We start from the raw sequence: 26,579 nt of genomic DNA on the forward strand, positions 1-26,579 counted from the left end.
TGGCCATTTCCACCAAAGTAACCTAGAACTCCAGATGTTGACTCCTATCTCAGGCTAGAGGCATGTGGAGGAGTCTGGGGTACCCTATGTGCAGGTACAGAAGGCAAAGATGGGCAGATTCTTGGTGGTTATATCCACCAGCATCTTTTGCATTCCCTCATCACCAACTTCCCTCACAACTTGGGTGAAGGTCCATGTAGGACTCTTGGGGCACTGAATGCCACATTGCACAGGGAACAGCGCTAGCCAAGCAATTGGATGACTTTCTCTATATTAACCCTCACTTCTTGGAGACACAAATAAAAGCCCAAGGAGGTGAAAGTACTCGTCTACGTCCACCTGAAGCAAGGCAGTGGCCAGGAATTTACTAAAACCTATGAACTACAGATTCCAGGCCCAGAGTTAAGCATTCAAAAAGGTTGGTTTCTCTCAGTAGAGCAGTACCTTAGAGTGAACAATCCCATAATGTAGGATCGTACAATTTTTATTCTAACATATAGAGGCATAAATGGAAAATATTTCTAAGTTTTTTTAAAAAAGAAAAAAAAAAACACATGAAAGCATCTAAAGCCATTTTTTTAAATTTCACAAATCCAGAGTATAATGATTGTTTTATTACATTATTTCATCACTTGCTTTTCCAAGAAATATCATCCAACTTAACCTCAGGGTACTTGAAAGAGGCACAGAGTCCCGGCTCTGTCTAGAACAGTTGAGGAACTGGGGTTCTGTTCTCCTTTGGTGACAATTGCAGAGGATGTATTCTTGCTATGTCATCTGAAGATTTATATCCCAAAAATAAGGGGGGAGGGATGGTTAGGGAGCTTGGGATGACAAGTACACCCTGCTATATTTAAAATAGATAACCAACAAGGACCTACTGTATAACACAGAGAACTCTGCTCAATATTATGTAACAACCTAAATGGGAAAAGAATAGATACATGTATATGTATAACTGAATCACTTTGCTGCACACCTGAAACTAACACAACATTGTTAATCGACTGAACTCTAATATAAAATAAAAAGTTATAAAATTTTTAAAAATTAAAAAAAAAACATTGCAATGTACTTGATTAATAGCAACCATGTTCTATAATAATGTTCAGATGCACTGGCTCTATGCCATCCCCAACACAGAATGACAAAATGGAGATAATGTGATATAGCCATCTCCCTCTCCTACCTTATTCCTCATTATATAAAAGCAGTGCCATTTTTCTCTGAACAACAGACCTAAGAAAGACATACTTTTCTTTTATACTTCCCCAAGGAGCAAATTTCACGAGAAAGAGTTACATCCACCAAGAGCAATTTGTGTACCAAAAGTATTCAGAAATGCTCAGCCTGCAGAACCATCATTAGCATTCGATCACACACTTTGTTCCTAACAAGCACTCCTTGGCCCTACAAAAGGTAATAATTGTAGTTCTTCTTTATCTACTTTAAATTAACTTATCCTTTGGGGTCATAGGACTGCCAGGTTAGCAGTCCCAGAATCTAACATCATAATTGTACTAAACTATAGCCATACAAGCCTTCCTTAACAATCACTTTTTAAAAAAAATAGTGATTCTTTCCAAATCCTGGAGTTTAGAAAATAGGCAATGAGGGACACAGCCAACCTAGACCTAGAGGTCGATTCCTAAATTATACAAGACAGGACAATTCAATTCTTTGTATCTATTGTATACTTGTTATACATATCTATCTGTAGAATAAACAGATATTTACAAAGTACGATTAGGGTACATTATTCTGAGTGATCTGAATTAAAGAAAATACCTAAAACCACACTCTTCCCTTGAATTTGCTAATCTTGGTTGATTTTAACCCATTGTGTCTTTTTTCCTGCGTCTAGTTCAGAAATGTATTTAATGATGTTAATAACAGGGTGCAACCTGAAGTAAACAAAAATGAACCTTATGGAGATTTGAGAGATCCAGCTGATGCCATGACAGCTCCGAGCCTGGGCTTCCCACTACTTGAAGCAACTCTCAAGCAAGAAATCATTGCACTCTGCCCTCTCCGCTAAAACCACGTTCCAGTGGGAGCAGGAGAATGGGTCCAGCTGGTAGGGGTCCAGGCAGGAAGATCAGGACCCATGGGTGCTAGTATCCACATACTTGACTGAGCTCCTAAAACATTGGCCCAACAGGTCAAATCCAAGAAATCGCAGAGTAAAGCACTTCTCTTGGGGCTTTGGGAAAACCAAACACAGAAAAACGATTCATGGTTACAATCAAAGCCCATTATAGAGTCCAGGAACAATTACAGGAATTAGAGGATGTGTTGAGCAGAAAGAATGGCCATTTACTGGGTCAGACTGTACTCACAGGAGAAAGACGATTGCTGAGCAAAGTTGAGAGGACAGTGAATGAGCCCAAAGTCAGAACAGAGAGATCCAAGCTGGTCAGAGTCAGCGGCCTGCTGCTCTGGTGAGTACCCAGGGAGCAGTCACTTTCTAAAGTGACAGCTTCAAACCCTGGCCTTAGTTGACCTTCTTTTTAAATGCCTTCCACCTTAGTAGGCTGGGAAGCTGCAAGGGTCCTCCCAGTATTTGGTGACTCTAAAGAAAGCCGTGTGGCACCTCCCTGGTGGCGCAGTGGTTAAGAATCCGCCTGCCAATGCAGGGGACACGGGTTCGAGCCCTGGTCCGGGAAGATCCCACATGCCGCGGAGCAACTAAGCCCGTGCGCCACAACTACTGAGCCTGCGCTCTACAGCCCGCGAGCCACAACTACTCTACTGAAGCCTGCGTGCCTAGAGCCCGTGCTCTGCAACAAGAAGCCTGCGCACTGCAACGAACAGTAGCCCCCTCTCGCCGTAACTAGAGAAAGCCTGCACACAGCAACGAAGACCCAACGCAGCCAAAAAAAAAAAAAAAAAAAAAAATGCTGTGTAGGGAACTCTGAATGTTACTTTAAACATTTGTGTCCCCAGGGTTGAGCACTGTGTGGCGATCAGAGGAGGGACTCAATAAATATTTGTGGAAGGCGGGGAAGTAAAGAAGGGGTGAACAGGCCAGATTCAAGTACCATTAACAAACCATTCAAAACAAGTCCGGCTTCCAAGGCTGCGTCGGGAAAGGACAGAAAGAGCCATAGTCGAGCTCCTAGCTGTGGCATAGTAATCATCAGAAAAGGGGTTGTGACTGGGGAGGTGGGTGGTGGAACTCTCCAGTCACAAAGAAGGGCTGAGGTGCAAGATGGAAACCCCAGTGTAGAGAGAACGAGGGATACATCCTGCTTCCAAGGAACTGGAAAATTAATTACGACCTTAACCACCAAGACACAGGAAGGAGGAGAGATCAGGGTACCAGGGTAGGGAGGCATTGAGGATAGCAGGACTAATAACCCCAAGCCCTGACTAGGATATTCCCCTAACCAGGATCATTGTTAGTCCTGGGATAAAGATGAACCTGCACGAGGGGCTCCGTACTCTTCACAGAAAACGTTCAAGGTCCAGCAGACATGGAAACTTAACAGATTATTGCACGTCTTTCTGGTGGTTGGTTATGAGTTATTCATTCTGCCCCCTGGGTAGCTGGGGAGATAGGGTCAGTCCTCTTTGGTTTGGTAAAAGATCTGCCTCTCGCATTCATTTTTTTAAAGAGAGGAAGGACAAAGGACATTGATGAATTGTTACCTGGAGAAATAAGGTGGTGGGAAAGTTCATCCATAAGTACATTTCTTTTAGGAAAGTGTGATGGAAGGAAACAGGATGACCTTTAAGGGTGAGGCACGATGTTCCAATTCAACAATATCCTATCAATCCAGTCCCTGGCTGTATATTTCAGCTCCCATGTGGGGTCATCTGTCCCCTCCTAGCATCCTCTGCTATTTCCATCTTAGTACACTCTGTACATTCTTTACAACTGCCAGGTTATTTTATTTCTGTCTCTAAAACTATAAACTCCAAGGGAATAGGTACCATGTGTATTTTTTTCATCTTTGTATTCCCAGAATCCAGTTCTGTGCCTGCAATGCTCAATAAATAACAGTTGGATGGATGAATGAATGAGTGAATGAATAAATATCAAGAATTTGTATCCAATTTCAACAATAGGGAAGAGAAAATTTTAGAGACAAGAGATGCAGGGATAGTGTTGCTTCTAAGTTTCTGCTAAGAGGGTTCCTGAGGGCTGCAGTGTAGCAATATATAATCTCTCTCAACACAGAATTTGGGGCTGGAAGTCCAAAACTTACAAGAAAAGAATGGATGACAAGAAGTATGTAATAACTTAACAGTAATTTCTAGGTCACTTGCAAATGATTAGCATTAATAATTACAAGCTTTTATTGGGCCCTTTCTATTTTCAGAGTGCTTTGCAATCATTAATTTGTTATTTCTCACAACATCGCTATGAGGTAGATCATCGGTATTATCGCATTACAGAAGCACTAAGGATGTCGAGTTGGATTTAACTGACCCAGGAATGTAGCTATTCTTAGTAGTTCATTTGCCCCTCTGCTTTCTGTTCTTAAAAATCTATTGAGGCTGCCTAGAGGGTGATACTGCTGACGTGCAATTTAGAAAGAAACATTGCAGACAACCACAGAGAATCACAGGAGCAGAGTAGGTACTAAATTTCTGAAAGGTAAGAGGTGCCAGAGAGAAGCTTCAGTGTAGTCTGGAAGGGCAGGCACTAGCGTCCCATCCTTCCAATCATTCTCTAAAATCCTCCTTTTCGCCTAAGGTGACTGCCATCTTGAAAATACAGATTTAATTTAGCATGCATAGGTTTGAAAGCAATTCATACGATTTGGCCTCACAATGTTAAGCCAGGTTTCCTATCAGTGATAGGGCTGAGTCCCGGGACCAAACTGTTTTGTTTCTATGGGAGCTACATGTGATTAGATGTTCACTCCAAGGACTAAAACAAATAGGGTCAAATGCTGGAAATAGTATTGCCCAAGAAGGCTGATGAATCTGTAAAGCAGCACTTCAATCATTGGAACGATATTCAAGGAGAGTGCTTTACCTGCCTGTCTATGGGATATTTTTCCTTTCCCTCTCCATTGCCTGGCTTTCCATTTGTCCACCTGTGGAGGCTTCTCAACCAGCACTGAAATTGTTCTTGTTGTGGGCTGAATTGTGTCACTTAAAAAAGCTATGTTGGAGTCCTAACCCCCAGTCCCTCAGATTATGACATTTGGAAACAGGGTCTTTGTAATGGTAATCAAGTTAAAATGAGGTGATTAGGGTGGACCCTAATCCAATATGACTGGTGTCCTTACAAAAAAAGGGGAAATTTGAATACAGAGACAGACATGCAAAGAGGGAAGAAGGCCATGTGAAGACAGAAGATTGGAGTGATGCATCTACAAGCCAAGAAACACCAAAGATTGCCAGCAAACCAAACCACCAGAGGCTAGGAAGAGACAGGGAGGGAACATATCCCTATAGGTTTCAGAGGGTGCACAGTCCTGCCAAGGTCTTGATTTCGGATGTCCAGCTTTCAGAACTGTGAGACAATAAATGTCTATTTTTGTAAGTCACCTAGTTTGTGGTACTTTGTCAAGGCAGGCCTAGGAAACTAATGCAGTTCTATTGATAGATTAATCTCGAAAGGAGATGAAAAATGACATACTGTCCAAGGCCACTGCCCAGTATTCAATTCTTCTTTGTATAAGTCACTTCCTACTATATAGTAAGTTGGGTGCATGAGAGATGAACTCTACCATCCAGACCATTGGGCAACATTTCGAGTTGTTCCATTAACAGTTATAATTATGGCCACAGCTCTACATCATAGAAGCTGCCCTCTAAAAAAATAAGGTTTTCATACTTAGTTTCTTCGGGAATCCTCATTTGAAAACTCATGCTTTTGGTTCCACAAAAGACAATGAGGAGAAAGGCAAATGGTATAATGCAACCTATCACCACTATAGAGAAAGTGTTTTAAATGCATATCTTCCTAGTATCCATCACAAGCAATTTCTTAAAACACAGTAAATCACATTCAAATAACGTAGAAGAAAAGAAATAACAGAAAGGGGAGATGAATGAAATAGAAAATATAAAACAAAGAAAATCAACAACATCAAAAGTTGGTTCTTTGAAAAGACATTTAAATGTGATAGATATTGAGCACAACTGATAAGAAAAAGAGAGATAAGACACAAATTGTGAATATTGGAAATAGAAAAGGGACATTACTATGGATTAAATAGATGCTAAAAACTGCTAAGATATTGTGAATAACATGTCAACAAATTGACAATTTAGACAAAATGTACAAAGAAAAACACAATTTAATAACAGAAAGATAAATTTAAAATTTTAAACGTATATCTATTAAATAAATTGAATACTCAGTTTAAAACTCTCTTACAAGGAAAACACCAGGCTAGGCTAGATGGCCTTGCTAGTTAAGTTCATCCAAACGTATTTAACGATGGAGTAACAACAGTCTTAACAAAATCTTTCATAGCACATAAGGGCAGAAACCCTTTCCAACTCATTTTATGAGGCCAGCATAACTTAACAATGACATTACAAGAAAGAAAAACTACAGGATGATATCTCTCATGAGCATCGATGCTAAAATCCTAAACAATATGCTAGCCAAGACCTCTTACAGCAAACTGTAAGGCACTTTTACAAAAATTAAAGCGGTCCCAAATAAATGAATAAACCATATGCACCAATTTAAAAATTTGATATCATAAAAACAGAAATTCTCACACAAATAGATATATAGATTCAACGAAATACCAATCAAATCCCAGAAGTTTTATTTCTATGAAAATTGACAAATTGACTCTAAAATTTAGAGGAATAAAGGAATAGCCAAGACAACCTTGAAGAACAAAGCTGGAGGACTTACACTACTCAATACCAAGATACTGTAAAGCTGTAGTAATTAAGACAATGTGGTATTGGCCCCAGGATAGATAAATAGACTGATGGAAGCGAATACAGAATCCAGAAATCGACAAACAGCAAATACAGCAACTTGATTTATGACAAAGGTGACACTGCAGTACAACAGAGGAAAAGATGGATTTTTCAATAAATGGGGTCAATTGGATTCCATACGGAAAACCATACTGTTATTCCTGCCTCACATCATATTAAAAAAATCAAGTCTAGATGATTTCAGATTTAAGTATAAAAGGCAAAACAGTAATGCTTCTAGCTGGGAGAATATCTTCACAAATGGAGCAAGCAGATTTTTCAACAGGACACAAAAAACACTGATCATAAAGAAAAAAAAATGAATATACTGAACTTCAGTAAAATTAAGAACTTGTGCCCATCAAAAAATAACATTGAAAGTGAAAAGGCAAGACACAAAATGGGATAAATATACGTGTGTGTGTATAAAATTTCCTGTATCTAGGATGTAAAACTCGGTATATATAAAAAACTCCTAAAATCAATAGGAAAAAAGTGAGCATAGGAAAAAAGTGAGCAAAGGACTTGAATATACACTTCATAAAAAACAAAAATCAAAATGGCCAATAAACATATAAAAATTTCTCAACATCAACAGTCACCAGGGAACACAAATTAAAACCACAATGAGATAGCACTACCCATTCACCAAAATGGTTAACATGAAAAAGGACTGCATAACCAAGTATTGGTGAGGATGTGGACAAACACTCATTTATTGCTGCTGGGAATATAAATTAGCACAACAACCTCAGTAAACTGTTTGCAGTATCTACTAAAGCTAAGGATACACATACCCCATGGCCCAGTAATCCTACTCCTAGGTTCACATCCAACTGTAATACACACAAGCAGCTACCAAAACACATATACAAGAATATCGAGATTAGCGCTATTTCTAATAGCCCCAAAATGAAAACAACCTCATGTCCATCAAAATAAAATGGATAAATCGGAACACAATACAACAATGAGAATAAACCAACTATTGTTACATATGCTAACACAGATAAACCTCATAAATCTATGTTGAACAAAAGAAGCTAGATACAAAAGAGAACATACATTTATGTAGAGTTGAAGTCTGGAAAAACTAATCACAAGTGATAGAAGGTAGTGGGCAGGGAGTGAGTAGGAGAGGGTCTGCAGAGACTAATAGGGGTGCTGGTGATGGTCTGTCTCTTCATTTGAATGATGGTAAATTTGTTTAGAAAATTAATCAAGCTATACACTTAAGGTTTGTGCACTTATTTGTTTGCATATTTCAATACAAAGTTTCCTTGAAAAAAATGCATCTTACTGATAGCGGATCTTACAAAACCACAGAACTTTAAAATCTGATAAATTCTTAGATTTAAGGGTCAAAGGGGAATGACTGACTCACCCTTGATAGGGAGGTGGCTAGGAATGAGGCTGGGAGCATAAATTCAGGCCACACTGTGACGTTCTCTCAATGCAATGCCAAGGACTTGAGAGTTTATTCAGTGGAATGCGGAGAGTGAGTTGGGACTCAGTGACGCAATATAACTAGATTCATGTTTATAGAAACAAATCTTTTACCAAGATATGAAATAAATTGAAAATGGGGAAGGGAGAGAAGATCCAGGGAAACTAGGTAAGACACCGTCAAAATAATGAGGAAAAAAATGAAAGCCTGAGATGCAGAAGAAGTAAAACATATGTTTTCCCCCTGCCCATCCATGTCTGCCCTTTATCTGGACCTACCGAGTAAACAAGTACAGATTCTGAAAACACTGGTTATGCCTGGAAAGTTGCCGTCCCTCCATCCCAGGAGCACCTTCATGTTGATGGCTTGCAGGAGAGGGGCGATTCCCCGGAGTAGCTGCTGTCAGACCGTTTTTATTCTGACGAGTTCTTGGGTGCTAGTTCTTGTCATGCTTCACAGCTCAAGGCACTTTCAAGCATGGCATTTCCTGGGAAGTTAAAAGAGAAAGTTATGTTATCCAGTGAAAAATCACAGGACCGAAACTGCAAGCAGCACAGATCTGAGGACTACAAAAGTGGATCAGTGTTTTTTGACACTAACTTCTTTACTTGGGTAACGCAGTCTGAGGTTTAAGATAGATTGGAAAGGTTTTCTGGTCTCTTTGATGGATCTTTGTGCATGTATACCTTGTTGATAAACTGGGGGGAAAGGGTATTTCTGGGGTCCACAGGGCTGGAGGAACACTCTTGTTACATTTAAAACCATAAACAAGCTATGGCGTTCCCTATGCTTTTTTCCCTGTTACTGTATAGATAGATACATAGATACATACATAGAGATAGAGATATTTAGAGAGAGATTTTAAGGAATTTTCTCACACGATCATGGAAAGGCTGGCAAGTCAAAAATCTTCAGGGTGGGCCAGTAGGCTAGACACCCAGGAAGATAACCATCACAATCTGAACACCTGCTTTCCTTCTGGGAGTCTGGACATATGGTACATGCCAGGCAGAGGTTGCGTTTGTGACCAGCTCCCAATAAAAACCTTGGGCATGGAGTCTCTAATGAGCCCCCCTGGTAGACAGCATTTCGCAAGTGTCTTTTTTGTTTGTTTGGTTTTTTATACTGCAGGTTCTTATTAGTCATCAATTTTATACACATCAGTGTATACATGTCAATCCCAATCGCCCAATTCAGCACACCACCATCCCCACCCTGCCGCGGTTTTCCCCGCTTGGTGTCCATACGTTTGTTCTCTATATCTGTGTCTCAACTTCTGCCCTGCAAACCGGTTCATCTGTACCATTTTTCTAGGTTCCACATACATGCGTTAATATACGATATTTGTTTTTCTCTTTCTGACTTACTTCATTCTGTATGACAGTCTCTAGATCCATCCATGTCTCAACAAATGACTCAATTTCGTTCCTTTTTATGGCTGAGTAATATTCCATTGTATATATGTACCACAACTTCTTTATCCATTCGTCTGTCGATGGACATTTAGGTTGCTTCCATGACCTGCCTATTGTAAATAGTGCTGCAATGAACATTGGGGTGCATGTGTCTTTTTGAATTACGGTTTTCTCTGGGTATATGCCCAGGAGTGGGATTGCTGGATCATATGGTAATTCTATTTTTAGTTTTTTAAGGAACCTCCATACTGTTCTCCATAGTGTCTGTATCAATTTACATTCCCACCAACAGTGCAAGAGGGTTCCCTTTTCTCCTCGCAAGTGTCTTCACAACTTGTTGTTGGGGGAATTAAGCACATCCTGTGCAACTCCACTGGGAGAGGACCCTTGGAAGATTGCTTTCCCCCAGACTTTATCCCATATTCCTTTTCCCTTTGCTGATTTGGCTTTGCAGCCTTTTGCTGTAATAAGTTATAGTTGTGAGTATGACTAGATATTGAGTTCTGTGAGTCTTCCTAGTGAATCATTAAACCTGGGGGTGGTCTTGGGGATCCCCCAACCCAGGGTATTACAAGAGTCCATCTTATTCCCTTTCTCCCTTGAACTACATCGAAAGATGTAACACAAGTAAATCACATAGTGTATCAAAAGAACATTATAATGTATGACATAAAAACAGCTCAAGAGGAACTAGTGATTATATAGTACTTGGGGAATAAGAAGTGCTACAAAAATGCTAAGTAACGATAATAAGACAAATTATACTTTTCCACTAATTGCAAAGGACATTACCACAGATTTTCACAGAAAACAAACTTAATTATGTTTGTCCAGCAAGAACTATTATAAATCTTTTAAATAGATCTAGAATATTTTTAGTGAGAAGGATAAGTACAGAGATCCATTAACCAAAGGGAAAAATGTTTAGGGACAATTGAATGAAATTTCAAGCCTAATAGGTTTTGAAATCAATTTATTAGAATTATAAGGAAATATTTCATGTATAATGATCTCTGGGTTTTGCTTAATAGTCATACTAATTAACTTCTCAAATTCAATAAAAGTGTAGGAAATTTACTTATGTTCAGTACTTGACAAAATAAATCATGGTAATTACATATTCACATGGCCAATGATAATTCCTCTAACTCAGTCTAATAAACAAGAGTTCTTTAAGATAATTATTCTTTAAAAAAAAAAAAAGAAAAAAACACATGTATAAAATGACTCCTACTTATTAGGAGTTTTGAGCCTTCATGATGATGTATAAACAAGAGTTTCCTAAATCTTTAGGTCAGTAGTAACATCCTTTCAGGTCCAGCTTTAGTAAGATGTGTATTCCCATGACATTATAACACACCCAGGTACGATCTCTAGGGGGTTGAAGGTGTTGGGTGACATAGTAATGGGATTTTTCAATTTCAGGGCTGCCCTGACGTCCACCGTGGCTACAGGGGGAACAAGGTAATATATCAGAATCCCAGGAAAGCCATAGATGATGAATTATCAAAAGCCTGATACCTAAGAAGTGATTAAAACCATATACCAAGCAAATTTTATCTGTCTTTTGTATCACAAATAAGGCTGGCATTCCATCTCTTGACATATATAATCTAAAACAATTCTCAAAGTGTGACTCTCAGATCATCATCACCTGGGAATTTGTTAAGAATGCAAATTATTCAACAACAACAAAAACAAATGACCCAATTCAAAAATAGGCAAAGGACTTGAATAGACGTTTCTGATAGACAGATAGATAGGTAGATAGATAGATAGATAGGTAGATAGACATACAGTACATATATGCAAATGGTCAATAAGCACATGAAAAGATACTCAATATCACTAGCTGTAGTGTAAGTGCTTGACTTTCAATTCCTGAGGCATTCATTTCAAAAGACAACCATTCTGAATAAACATATTGCCAGGTGTATAACACAGCAACTAGCAAACCAACCAGATAAGGGACTAGGCTGTCCCCACCCATGAAGGTCCCCTTTTGGAAAGCCCAAGGTAATCAAGATAACTGATTGAGTTATCCCCTTGGGGGACCCCACTTCTCCCTTTTTGTGCTACGATTCCTGCTCTTATCCTTTCAATTAGCCAATAAAGAGTGAACCCAAGAAACTCTTAGACACCTCACTCTCAGACCCTAATAAAGGCAGAGCCCCAGGTCTGAGCTCTCTCTCTCTTTACCCATGACCTCACTGTGGCCCTTGGGTGTACTGTATATCCTCCAGGACTTGTGAGTTAAAAGTATGTTCCTCAGCATTCCCTGACGGTTTTTGCTGAAGTATGTCTGTAAGAGCTGGCCCAGTCGTAAGTAGGGGTCCCCGTGGGGAAATGTCTATGGAGGTCGCTGGGAGTAACGTGTGCCCAGTGGGTGTCGCAGGCATTCCTAACCAAGGGCACTACCCTCAGTAGGCTTGGGACCCATGGAACATTAGTCATTAGGGAAATGCAAATCAAAACCACAGTGAAATACCACTTCCCACCCATTAGAATGGAAATGGAAATTATTTTTTAAAAAACAAAATGGAAAACAGCAAGATTTGGTGAGGATGTGGATAAGCTGGAACTCTTGCGCGTTGCTGGTGGGAGTATAAAATGGGGCAGCCACTCAGGAAAGTGATATGGCAGTTCCTCAAAAAGTTAAACAGAATTACCAAATGATCCAGCAATTCCACTTCTAGTTATATATCCAAAGAAATTGAAAGCAGGAACTCAAACAGATACTTGTACCTCAATGTTCATATCAGCATAATCCACAGTAGCCAAAAGGTGGGAATGACCCAAATGTCCATCAACAGATGAATGAATAAATAAAATGTGTTCTATACCTACAGTGGAATATTTCTTAGCCTTAAAAAGGAATTAAATTCTGATACAAGCTACAACATGTATGAACCTTGAACATATTATGCTAAATGAAATAAGCCAGCCATGAAAGGACAAAGACTGTATAATTCCACTTATATAAGGTGCAAAGCCACAGCTGGAGACATCCAAGACAAAGAGACCAGGCCTTCTTAGCATCAAAGGACAGTAAAGTCTGATCTTAACAACATTCTGAGTTCTCACTCTCCCAGCAGGAAGCAGCAGGCAGGAAGAACTGACTCATTAACAGTCATAAGCACCCCTGGGAGTTCTAGAGAATATTTGGAGAGGAGACACCTAGGGAAAGTCTGGACTTCTTAATCATCTGGCAAGTGAAAGGATATAAATATGGGTATAAATATGTGACCATATTTTATTGTTGCAGATGGGTAAGGCCAAGTCTCTGTGTTACAAAAGGGAAATAATAGTGAGATGTGGTTGTCTGAAAGGTATTTTTTTCAACTATCCTCTTACATACTTGTTTCCTGTGGTACTTGATTGTAATAAATCATAGTGGGAAAGAGTCTGTGTAGCTGATTCAGTAATATCCTAATATCCCTGGCAATGGAGAAGCCAGGCATTCAAGGAAAGTAAAATAGGAAATAAAATAAGAAGAACACAGACTTTCAAGCCAGACAACTGAGGGCAGTGGATTCTAAGGGGATTCCATGGGTGCTCTATAGGCTCCACTTCTTAGCAACACTTTGAGAAGCAATGTAGCATGCACTTGATAATGGATGCTATTGATATCATTCTTGTTATATGATGGCAGTAGACCTGTTAAAGAAGTTCATTTAGTAAACTCTTACCTTCTGATTACTTACATCTGCTTTGATTTCACATGACCAATAAGCACCCTGTGTATTCTCAACAGCAACCAAGGGCCACTGGGTTCCCTATCTTAATCCATGTCTCTGTCACTTTGGAGCACCTCCCCCGCCTCTAATGATGACCATCCTTGGTAGCTGACCTCTTTGGGTCTCCTCCACTTCTCCAAGTCTGAATAGTGATGATTATGAGTTTCCAATGTTAATCAAGGCTTAAGATACTGTCAGCCAAATCAATAAAAGCTTTGTATAATTAAAGTTGAGCACCTCTTATTTTGCTTGAGAAAAGCTGTAAGGATGCTCTCGCTCTTTAGAAAGGGTTGGCTGACATCTAAAGATTTTCAATAAGTTCAAATTGCCAGAGAGATTTGTTTCTCAGAGGGCCGAAAGAAAAACGATAAAAAGAACTTGAGAGTACTGTATTGGAGAGAATTGTAAAGATAATTACCCACATTAGTCACATTTCATCCATTTTCTTTCTCTGCTTTTTTTCTAAAAAACTAGAAAGGGAATCCAATAAAAACTTTTGTGATAATAGAATAGATCCCTCTATAAAGTGTATGTGCACTTGAGATATAAATCCAAATGGCAGTGCTGTAACTGCCAGCCTATGTTCAAATATTCTGTCCAAGTTAGGTGCTGAGATGACACTTGATAAAGATACAGATCACTGGTGTTCGTAAGAACTTCTCCTCGGGTGCCCTTGGGTTGGCATGGAGCTCTCCCAAGGGAGATTGTGATATGATTCTGGGCACCCTGCTCACAGAGTGAAACCAACTATGCTGCATTCTATCTCCCTCTAGAAGCACAGGGACCCTGGAAGCCCGGGGGCAGCTCCTTCAATGATTTTAATGCCATTAATACCACTCACCATTTATAACAAGATCTTGGTAATCAATGATGGTACTTCATGAATACACAGTGCACCTAACTGGCTGATTGGTATTTGTTGGATATCTGTGAGATTTTCAGTGTTGTACAAAATAACAGAACTACTATTATTGAAGGTGTGATCCCATGAAGCTTTCAACATGGTAGAGTTGTACATATGTGCAACCCAATGCGTGTGAGGACCCATATGCAGGGGTGATATTCAAAATATTTAACAATCTGTATGGCCCAGCCACCAATTTGTCAGATAGATGTCAGTCAACAACAATCATTGCAGCCCGACTACTGCTTTTTTGGAAAATTATTTTATATTGGAGTATAGTTGATTAACAATGTTGTGTTAGTTTCAGGTGTATAGGAAAGTGATTCAGTCAGCCCTTGGTTCCTGGATTCATGAATCCTGACTATCGGAGAAACAGCACCATATATTGGATGATGAATTAGAGCATATACAACCTCCCAGAGAACATTGCCCAACACTGCAAGTATTGCCACCTAACTTGCGCTTATATCTGACTCTCTTCAAAAGGCCATTCCACAGTTCTACCAAGCCACCTGTTTTAGGTCGATGGGAAACATGGTAAGACCAGTGAACTCCATGAGCATGGGCTTATTACCACACTTCATTTAGTGTGAAATGAGTTCCTTGATCAGAAGCAATGTTTATACTATGACAGTGGATAAGGCAGTCTGTAAGTCCACAGACAGTAGTTTTGGCAGAAGCATTGCATGCAGGAAAGGCAAATTCATATCTAGTGTATCTATTCCAGTAGGAACAAAACATTGCCCATTTCCTGATGGAAGTGATCCAGTGTAATCAACCTGCCACCAGGTAGCTGGCTGATCACGTCAGGTGGGTGCCATACTGGGGACTTGGTTTTGGTGTCTGCTGTTGACAGATTGGGCCCTCAGCAGTGACTATAGCCAGGTCAGCACTGGTGAGTGGAAGTCTAGGCTGCTGAGCCCAGGCATGACCTCCATCCCTACCATCTTGGCCACTTTGTTCATGGTCCATTGGGTGATGACAAGAGCGGCTGGGGGAAACGCTGACTGGTACCCACGGAACGTGTCATCCCATCCTCGTGATTATTAAAATCCCACCAGCGGGTGAGTATTGACACAAATATCTTCATGTTTTTTACCCACTTAGAGAGGTCTGTCTATATCTACCTCTTCTCAAGACTTCTTTGTCACTAATTTTCCAATCATATTCCTTCCAAGTCCCTACCTATCCAGTCAAACCACTGGCCACAGTCCATGAATTGGTATGTAATTGCACATCTGGCCATTTCTTTTTCCAAGCAAAATGGCCAAGCAGGTGCACTCCTCAAAGTTTTGATTAGTAGAAGGATTTCCCTTTACCACTAAGAAAGGGGTTGCAGTGCTCTTGCATATTGTGGTGCCTGAATATTGTGCAGGACCGTCTGTAAATCAGGCACACGTTTTCTCTTCATTAGGGAACTCCCCACAAGGCCATAAATGTGGGCTGGGAGAAAATAATGTAAGAGTGGCAGCCATGGACACTTGGGCCATTTCCTCGTGTAACTTACTTGTGCCTTCAAGGCCTGCTCAAGCCCGGTCTCCTGTATACTAGCTCCATTTGATTACGGAGTGTGCTGTGCAGGCCCAACTTTATGGCTCTGTGGGTCCGACAACATTCGGTTCACGATGGGCAGTTCAGGTCACATGGTAAATTGGTGAGCCGTGCATAAGCAGCTAGTCTCTCTAAGACCCAGTAGCAAGCAAGTCTCTCAAAAGGAGAATAATTATCCACAAAGAATGGCAGGACTTTGCTCCAAAATCCTAAGGGTTTGTGCTGGGATTCACATATAGAGGCTGCCACAGCCTCCAAACAGTGTCCTTATCTGCCACTGCCACTTGAAGCACCATTAGATCTGCTGGCTTGTGTGGCAGAGCAGTTTGCACATCATCGTGGACTTGTTGTAGAGCCTCCTCTTGTTTTGGACCCAATTCCAAACCAGCAGCTTTGGGGGTCACTCAGTAAATAGGCTGGAGTCATACGCTCTGAAGAATATGTCTCCTCCAAAATCCAAAGAAACCCACCAGGCATCGTGCCTCTTTTCTGATCATAGGAGGGCCAGATGCAACAACTTATCCTTCACCTTAGGAGGGATATCTTGTCATGCCCCTTCAGAAGCAGAAGACCCCTGAATTTTGGATTTATTTCCTATCCTCTGACAGGCAAATGTCTTAATAATAAGCCCACAGTCATTACAAACTCTTGCTCACTAGGTCCAATCAGAATACTATCCTCAATGTGATGAGCCAGTGTGATGTCTTATGGAAAAGAAAGGCAATCTAGATCTCTGCGGACTAAATTATAATAGGAAGCTAGGAAGTTGACATGCCCCTGAGGAAAGATAGTGCTAACCCCTCACAGTTCTCTGACTAAATATGATGCTTTGTCTTCTCCTGCTCCTTCCATGTGGTAAATTGACCCAAATCTGCCCCTTAGGGCAGCCTCTCTCTCCTCTTCAGATGAGGGGCTCTTTGGCATTCTCATTGTAGTAGGCTGAATAATGGCTCCCCAGATATTCCCACATCCTAAATCCAGAGCCCATGAATGTGACCTTAATGGCAAAAGAGACTTTGTATATATGATTAAATTAGGGATTTTGTGATGGGGAGATTATCCTGGATTATCTGGGTGGGTCTGATGTAATCACAACGGTCCTTCTAAGAGTGAAGCAAGAGGAGTCATAGCGAGACTGACCTGTGACCCCCTCATCTCCAAAGCACATCACTCCAATTTCTGCTTCCATCATGACATCACCTTCTGTCTCTCAAAGAATATTGGCAGCTACTAGAAGCCAAAAAAGTCAAATAAACATTGTCCCCTCAGAGCCCCCAGAAGAAACCAGCACTGTTGACTCCTTGACTTTAGGCCAGTGCCACGGATTGCAAATGTCTCACCCCAGAACCGTAAGAGAATAAATTTGTGTTGTTTTAAGCCACTAAGTTTGTGGAAATTTATGACAGCAGCCGTAGGAAACTAGTACACTCTGCCTAGGGCTTTGAGGTCAGCCTGTGCTATGAATTGTGATTGTGAAATGTGAGGAGGACATTTTTGTGACTCCACAGTGTCCATTCCACCTGCTTCCATTCAACATGAGCCATGCCATTTGGCGAATTGATCCCCGGAGGGGGTCATGATTAGCTCAAGCCCAACTTCCTTAGAGTTGGTTGGTTCAGGAGCACAAGCCCAAGTCAATCAATGCACGGATTTCTCCTGGCAACAGGGATTAATTTAGAAATGGGCATGTGACCCAACTGGGGCCAGTGAGATGCAAGGAGAAACAAAGACAGTCTTTCATCTCTGCTTTCTATTTCACTAAGAAAGAAGAAGCAATCAAGAGTCTTTCTCAATCTCCCACCATGTATAGCCATGTATTGCTTCTGTGCCCATACACTCTGCCTTTTTGTGATACTAAGGATGAACGGTCAGTTACTGTCCTCTAGATTTGACCCCTTTTACCTACTTGAGGACATATTGCCCCAGAAATTCTCCCCTCTATCTACTGCATCATGAATTTCCCCCTCTCTACTAGATTCTTATCAGCATGAAAATATGCTTTTATTTCTCCCATCTTAAAAATTTCCCTTTTAAGTGACTGATAATGGGTATGAGGTTTCTTTTTGGGTTGCTGGAAATGTTCTAAAATGGATTGTGGCAATGGTTACACAACTCTGAATATACTAAAAACCATTGGTGTGTACACTTTATTTTTTTTTAATTCCATCAGTATTTTAATTAATTAATTTAGTTAATTTATTTTTGGCTGCACTGAGTCTTTGTTGCTGCGTGTGGGCTTTCTCTAGTTGCGGTGAGCGGGGGCTACCCTTCGTTGTGGTGCATGGGCTTCTCACTGTGGCAGCTTCTCTTGTGGAGCGTGGGTTCTAGGCACGCAGGCTTCAGTAGTTGTGGCATGTGGGCTCAGTAGTTGTGGCGCACGGGCTTAGTTGCTCTGCGGCATGTGAGATCTTCCCGGACCAGGGCTTGAACCCATGTCCCCTGCATTGGCAGGCGGATTCTTAACCACTGCGCCACCAGGGAAGCCCGGGTTTTTTTTATATTGAGCTTTATAAGCTGTTTGTATATTTTGGAAATTAATCCCTTGTCAGTCGCATCCTCTGCAAATATTTTCTCCCATTCCTTAGATTGTCTTTTCAGAAAATCTCCCTATTTTAAGGTCAGCTGATTAGCAGCCTTAATTCTATCTGCAACCTTGAATCCACTTTGCCATGTAAGATAACATATTCACAGATCCCAAGGATTAGGTCATGGCTATCTTTGGGGCACTATTATTTGGCGTACCACGAGCCCTAAATATAGATATAAAAATGAATGTTGGATTGTTCTATTATGTTTTCTCTGATACAGGGCCTTCATTTGTTGGGCTTGCATTTTCTCTCTCATGCTGTAGGCCCCTCTTATGTATTTGGTGACTTATGGTGCAACTTCCGAGGGCGATTTCTGCAGCCATCCACATGTCACTGACCTCAGGAACCATGGCTGCGTTGGTTTCCCTTGAGGGGGCTATGGTGGACTCCCACACAATAGCCACTGTGGTTTCTCAGTACTGTGGACAGAATGTTTTGAGGGAGAAATGCGCAAACTTCCAGGCTGAGCATCCCTTCTTTGCAGAGTCTCCACCCCCCACTGCACCCAGCACACACATCATGACTACAGCCAGGAGGGAATAGCTGCCTTTCCCCTTCTGGTTCCCAAGCTTATTAGACCTTCCTTTAAGCCACTGTGAAAAAAGAAGTATGTACGAGAGGCTGCATATCAACATTATTGGGTGAAAAGGAACCTGCTTGCTATTAGGCAGGCAAAACCAGTGCTGTCTCCCAGGTAGCCTTTAATGTCCCATACCAGAGGCCTTCTCCAGTTTTTGATAATAACAGTTGACATTTACATAGCATTTAGCATGTGCCAGAAGCTGTTCTAAGCATGTGGCATATATTAACTCATTTATTTCTCACAACTCTTAATATCCCCACCTTGCAGATGGGTTTACAGAGGTTGAATAATTTCTTCAGGATTATTCAATGTTTTATTTTGAGCAACATCTTCAAAACAAAGACAATATGAAGGAATGTGCAACAAGAGAAACTGCACACACACACACACACCCACCATTTAACTCAAACAGCTTTCACTCATTTATTTCCTTCAACAAGCCAAACAATGCCAGCAGGCAAGAGGAGTCAGTGGCTGGAGAAGCAGGGGGAATCCTGTTCTGGGATGGACTAGTGCCTCTCGCTCCCTCGGCTACCACTTATTCCCAGCCAGTAGGTCTGGTGATCTCTGCTCCCAGAGTTCTTTGCTCCAATCTCCACTGGAGGTAGGAGATGGCTCACCATCACTATGTGGGAGCCTGCAACCCCTGACAGTCGCAGGAATCAACACTCAACAAGGCTTGGCTGGCTGGCCCTGTGTTCTGACTGGGGAGGCTGAGCCCTCCAGGTGTGCCTCACAGTCTATTGGTTTGCAGCGGCATCAGCCCTATTCTGATTGGCTACATGCAAAGTTTCATAAGCCATCATTCCATATTACATCATTACATATGCATTATTGGCTAGTTATAGCATTCCTCATCAATATATTCCAAAACTTTTGGGAACTTTTCTAAACATGTTTATGAGCTTGGGAACTTTTCTAAACTCGTTTATGACCAGGTATTTATCTTTTCTGAGTGAGGAAGCCACATGCTAACCCTTAATGAGGTATATATGTACGATTTTAATTACTTTTGGAAAAAATGTTTACAAGAAATGCTTTGGGTGGGAAAGCTAGTTTACCATTTTTAAAGTACAGCAAGTAGGTTTTTATTTATCCCTGTTAGAACATAGGGTGGGCCATCCTTTAATCACACACAGCTAGCCAGTGACAAAGCTAGGATTCATATCCAAGCAGTCTAAATGCAGAATCCACATTCTTAACTACTGTCTTATATTTACATTGCCTCTCTGCCTGGAACTAACACTCTTGGCTCAACTCAATACTCCTCCCAGGTGTACAGACCATACTCGGAGAAAAGCCAAGTTATCAAAAGGGCAGACTACGGATGTCTTGTGAGCAACATCCAGAGGACCCTGCTGTGTAAAAGCTATAAAGCTACTGAAAATTTCCAAGGTGGGGGATGCTAATAAACTAATATACAGGGGATCTTTAAATTACTGTAATTTTCCTGCCTTGTAATAGTTGCTTTGCTTTTTTAATAAAATTTTCTCTGATACAATGTGGTTGGCATGATTGCAGCTGTTGGAATTATTGCCCACCTATAGCTTTACAAAAAAAGATTCTCCTGGGTTTCTGGATGAAACTTCAGCTAAAAATTCTCTTAGCTTAGTAGTAATATCTTCATACAGAAATCTGGGCCTTTGGCACCATGGGCATTAAATGATATAAGGATAACATTATCTTTTAAAAAAATTTTTTTATTAATAGCTACTTTTATTTATTTATTTATTTATTTATTTAATTTATTTGTTTATTTTTGGCCGTGTTGGGTCTTCGTTTCGTGCGAGGGCTTTCTCTAGTTGCGGCAAGCGGGGGGCCACTCTTCATCGCGGTGCGCGGGCCTTTCACTATCGCGGCCCCTCCCGTTGCGGGGCACAGGCTCCAGACGCGCAGGCTCAGTAGTTGTGGCTCACGGGCCCAGTTGCCCCGCGGCATGTGGGATCTTCCCAGACCAGGACTCGAACCCGTGTCCCCTGCATTAGCAGGCAGATTCTCAACCACTGCACCACCAGAGAAGCCCAGGATAACATTATCTTTTTCTAAGGCCCAGGTGAGGAAATGGCACTGCCTCAGCCAAACTATAGCTTTAGCTTGGGCTGTGGTTGCAGAAGAGGCATTGCACAGAGCATCAAACAATAAGTGGACTTAGTAGATTGGAGCCACTACCAGTGAACGTGAATGTGGAGCAGATTACTGGGAAGCATATGAATGGAATAAACACACCAAGTCTAATTGAAATATGGAGACTGCACAAGTTCACGATTGTGTAATTTACAAAGTGTGTCCTTTGGGGGAAAAACAAACATCACAACACGGTCCAGAAGGTGAGTGACCTTTGAGTTGGTGGCTCTTTCCTTTGTAACAACAACATGGCTTAAGAGAGTGCTATGTGCTCACATTTTTATACCACTTGGACATGATTTTTCTGAAAACATTTTTGAAAATGGTAAGATGCTACACAAATTTGATTTGCAACAATTATTGGAAACAGTCAGGGCCTGTATGAAATCTTGAATTTTCAGATGAAGAAACAATTCAACCTGATTTTTCTTTGCCTAAGATTCCTGTTACATGTAAAATAGTGGCTATTTATTTCTAGTCATTATCTTTGTCGTAAAGGAAGTTGTGAGGAGAGAGCTACCGATAGTGGCTATTAACACTTTATGTATGACACGTAAGAGCATGAAACTAACAATCAAGGTGTGCTTACAAAACACCCAGGACTTCTAATCCTCACGACAACGCTACAATAAAATCATAATTTTAGAATGACAGAGCTGAAGCATATCTACCAAGACTAGCCAACTAGTAATCATTAGAGATGTGATTCAATCCCAGGTTTGTTTTACTATAAGCTTTGCTCTTTTCACGAGGGTATAGTGCATCACTCATGGAATTGTTTAGCTATAAAAGATCAGGTAATGATATCTGCTTTTTCATGTTTAGAGCTCAACATTAGTCCATATAAACCCAAACCTTATAAATACTTAATGTTAAGTACTTTTACTACTTTCCAGTGGAGGGGAAAAAAGCAATTTCCAATTGATTGAACGCATTTTCAGACACAGTTTACCAGTAGGATAGTTTCAGGCAATTCAGCCTTTTTATCTCGACCAGCAGAAACTTTAAAATTTATTTTGTACTGATAAACAGACATGCTAGATGCATTCTGAATTCGGGTGAACATTACTACTTCTTGTGATCTATGAGTAACTGGCCATCAGGGTACCAGGTGAGATAATTCCTATGCTTCCCATTCAGGGAGAAGGTCATAGTCAAGGGGGCACAAGGTGAGTTATGGGCATCTAATGTATCATGTTGATTCACTCCCACTCCTCAATGCCACCCTCTGTTGTGCATTATGATTCAAAACCAGGAGAATGTGTGTTGTGGACAGATTTTAGTTACACCAATGGAGTCTTCCTATCCAGCCACACATTTGTCAATATGTGAACAACTGCACAAATTTATAAAACACATGGATAATGTTAGAGTTATAATCTGCAACCCCAGACTAGATGACAATAAATGTCACTCATAATATTATGTTCCTGACCTTGCTGTATTTAGATGGTAGTCCTAAAGAAACTTACCTATTTATGTGGATGGGAATATTAGTATCACACTAATTATATTTCATAATGAACATGTGAAAGGACAATTTATCACATAGTTTAGTATTCTGCAAAGCAACATTTCTACTTGACCCATCTAAATCTTGGGTTTTTCTTAAGACACAGAAGCTCCATTTGTGTCCACTCTCTTGGAATAATGCTGTTTGTCTAAATTTCCAAAAGGCCTAGTTTACTATTGAACAGGAGGCAGGAAATGGAGACCTTACTGAGATTATCCCATTCATTGGTACATTTCTTTTGATGGTAGACAAAAAAAGTAGGTATAGGCAGAGGAAAAAGAGAAAAAGTAATTGCTGAAGAATGGCTTCTGAAGGTGAGGATGGATGGAGAGCAGTCAGGTTTTTATCTTAGTTTGGGAGGGGGAGGGAGGAGGGATGAGAGGAACAGACATGAGAAGGTCAGCTAAAAAGAATTCAAAAGAAAGAAACATATTCGTAATTATTTGGGTCAAGCTTAAGGTGAGAAATAAAAGTATAGAAATAATAGAATAGAAAAAACCACAATTTTAATAGTTAACATTTATTGAACTATTAATTCCATTTTGCAGAGGGGAACCTGAGACACAGAGGGGTTAAATAGCTTGCCCAAATTTACACAGCTCGTTCACGACAGAGCTTGAATTTCAATACTGGCAATCCGAACCACTATTTTAAAATGGGATATTAACGAAGTACAATACATAAAGTGAGAACTCTCATAGAGAAGGGATAGAGAGACCAAGGGATTAACTGGGGGGGGGGGGGGGACGGGGAGGGGAAAAAGACTGCATTTCAAAAAAAATTTACCAATGGGCTAATTATAGTTGTGTTTTATTAACGTACGGAGCACTTTGTATATGTTAGCTCATTTAATCCCGCGAACAATTCTGTGAGGTAGATACTAGTCCATTTTTCAGACAAGGGCACTTGATACTTGATAAACGACACATACCTTGCACAGAGTTCCACCTCAATAGCAGGCTTTGGAGCAAGAAAAGGAAGACTGAAGAAGACCTGGCAACTGAATGGAACAGGGCAAGGTAAGCAGGCTGAAAAGTGAGAAAGGCAGGAAAAGCTTCCCGTTTAAGCCTAGGCTGGCTCCAGCTTTTCAAATCTCCCCGGCCAGCCCGCCAAGGAGTCACAAAGCCCGCCCCTCAGCCACAGGGCCACGCCCCCTTCCGTGGCGGTTCTCGGAGCTCCCAATACTTCCCGCCCACTCTTTGACCCCGCCCACCGCTCCAGCATCATTTCCTGTGCGCTGGGTGCTAATTGGTCCAGCAGTCGGAAGTGAGGGCGGGCGGTGGGGCCGTTGCCGCAGTGACAGTGCTGGGGGAGTCCGAAGATGGCGGCGTCGCGTCGCTCTCAGCATCATCACCACCATCATCAACAACAGCTCCAGCCCGCCCCAGGGGCTTCGGCGCCGCCGCCGCCACCTCCCCCACCACTCAGCCCCGGCCTGGCCCCGGGGACCACCCCAGCCTCCCCTACGGTGGGTGGCCTGGCCCCCTTCGCCTCCCCGCGGCACGGCCTAGCGCTGCCGGAGGGGGATGGCAGTCGGGATCCGCCCGACAGGCCCCGATCCCCGGACCCGGTTGACAGTACCAGCTGTTGCAGTACCACGAGCACAATCTGTACCGTCGCCGCCGCTCCCGTGGTGCCGGCTGTTCCTGCCTCATCTGCCGTCGGGGTCGCTCCCAGCCCAGCCGGCGGTGGCAGTAACAATTCACCGTCGTCCTCTTCTTCCCCGACTTCTTCCTCATCTTCCTCTCCATCCTCCCCCGGATCGAGCTTGGCGGAGAGCCCCGAGGCGGCCGGAGTTAGCACCACAGCAACACTGGGACCTGGGGCAGCAGGACCTGGGCCAGGGGTCCCAGCAGTGAGCGGGGCCCTCCGGGAACTGTTGGAGGCCTGTCGCAATGGGGACGTGTCCCGGGTAAAGAGGCTGGTGGACGCGGCAAACGTGAATGCTAAGGACATGGCCGGCCGGAAGTCTTCTCCCCTGCACTTCGCTGCAGGTCAGAGACTTTGAATTGTTTTTTAAGGGTTTTGGTGTTGGGGACGTGGGTCCGGGTCGGGAAAGAAAACAAGTTATTATGATGAAACAATGGGGGCGTGGTTATGGTTCTTCAACACTTCTCGGGAAGACTTGAGGTTCCTTTCTTTAGGTGGTGCCTGGGTGACGGGGGGCGTGGTAGGGGAACGTGTGAATCCCTTCTTTTTAGTGTTTGCACAGTGATCCTTGTACTCATCCCCAAACTCCTTTACTGGTGGTCTCAGGATATGGGTATACTTAAACTTTTTCAGTTACGAGTGTGCAGGAATAAAGTTAGATCTGAGCAGTCTTAGAGTAGTTTTGTCGTTTGTTTGCTAGTTTATTTCGTTTTTGCAAGAGTAGGTCCCAGGAGGACAGTATAGACCAAAAGAAGTTTAATGTAACTCGACAAGTGTAGAAGTAGCTATCGTACGTAGTCTTAGTGAGCCCATGAGAGACATAAATGAAGTTAGTGAAACTTTCCCCCCTTTTTCAAGGAGTTTACAGTCCAGTTGGGTAGATCGAAAGGTGCCTGTATGAAACAACTGGAGAAGACTATTTGGATGCATTATGTGATGGCGGAAGAAATATAGGCTTTGAAGTTATGGACACTGCTGTTTGTTAGTTGTGTAACAGGCAATTTACCTTATCTCAATTGCCTCCATTTTCTCTTGGGCAAAAGTGAGATACTGAGGTTGTGTGAGGATTTAGTGAGAAGCATCTGGCGCGTAAGTTCTCCCCCCAAAATGCTAATTCCTAAACACTGGACTACTACACACTTTTGTCTTTTTTTTTTGAGCAAGTAGTTGACTATTTTCTTTTAAAAACACATAACATATTTTTATAAAATGCAGAGAGATATAAAACAAAAAGGACCACAATCTCACTGCCTAGATACCTACTATTGATATTTTAAAAAATAAAGGTAGGGCTTCCCTGGTGGCGCAGTGGTTAAGAATCCGCCTGCCAATGCAGGGGACACAGGTTCGAGCCCTGGTCTGGGAAGATTCCACATGCTGCGGAGCAACTAAGCCCATGCGACTGTGCTCTAGAGCCTGCGAGCCATAACTACTGAGCCCGCACGCCTAGAGCCCGTGCTCCTCAACAAGAGAAGCCACCGCAATGAGAAGCCCACGGACCGCAACAAAGAGTAGCGCCCGCTCTCTGCAACTAGAGAAAGCCCGCGCACAGCAACAAAGACCCACCTCAGCCAATAAATACATAAATAAATAAATTTATAAATTACAAAAAAAATAAAGTTAATGTTATATACATTAGAAACGCTACATTAAAATGTATATGTTGTATGTACGTTGTAAAATTAATGTAGTATAGAAATAAATACAATGAAAAAGCACCACACACGCACACACACAAACATCAAAGATAATACCCTGAAGATAACTTCTGCTAAGTTTCTTGCTGTGTTTCTAATATATCACTCCTTCAGTTTTTTCTGTTAATGGTAAAGCATATGTTAAGAACTTACTAAATACATTATTTATTTTTACCACAACTTGGAAAATATTTTTATCTTCATTTTATAGATGACACAAGTGTAGCACATACTGCTTAAATAAGCCCAAGTTCACTAGAAGTAGAGGAACTTGGATTTAAACTTTGTTTTTAGAGTTTGTGAAATCAAGTTTAAACAGTTATAACTTACACCAGGTTTAAGGTAACTTTTCTTTTTTGTGAGTAATTTTGATGGAGTTTCTACTTTGGCAGTGTTTGGGGGGAAGAAGTAATTGGGGGCATACACTCCAGGAATAGTGTTCACACATTTTTTTTTTTTTTTTT

At 41.5% G+C, this 26,579-nt stretch overlaps 1 protein-coding gene across 1 annotated transcript in view; it reads left to right on the plus strand.

Moving 5' to 3' along the window:
* The first annotated feature begins 24,055 nt into the window (after positions 1 to 24,055).
* The window catches only part of TNKS (tankyrase), a 181,763-nt gene continuing 179,239 nt past the window's right edge, over positions 24,056 to 26,579 (plus strand). The window contains exon 1 of the mRNA XM_059909207.1: positions 24,056 to 24,762. Coding sequence (XP_059765190.1) covers positions 24,090 to 24,762 — 673 coding nt within the window. The 5' untranslated portion in view covers positions 24,056 to 24,089. The remainder of the gene's footprint in view (positions 24,763 to 26,579) is intronic.

This window comes from Balaenoptera ricei, chromosome 21 (assembly GCF_028023285.1).
Source record: "Balaenoptera ricei isolate mBalRic1 chromosome 21, mBalRic1.hap2, whole genome shotgun sequence".
In the NCBI taxonomy this organism is placed as follows: Eukaryota; Metazoa; Chordata; class Mammalia; order Artiodactyla; family Balaenopteridae; genus Balaenoptera; species Balaenoptera ricei.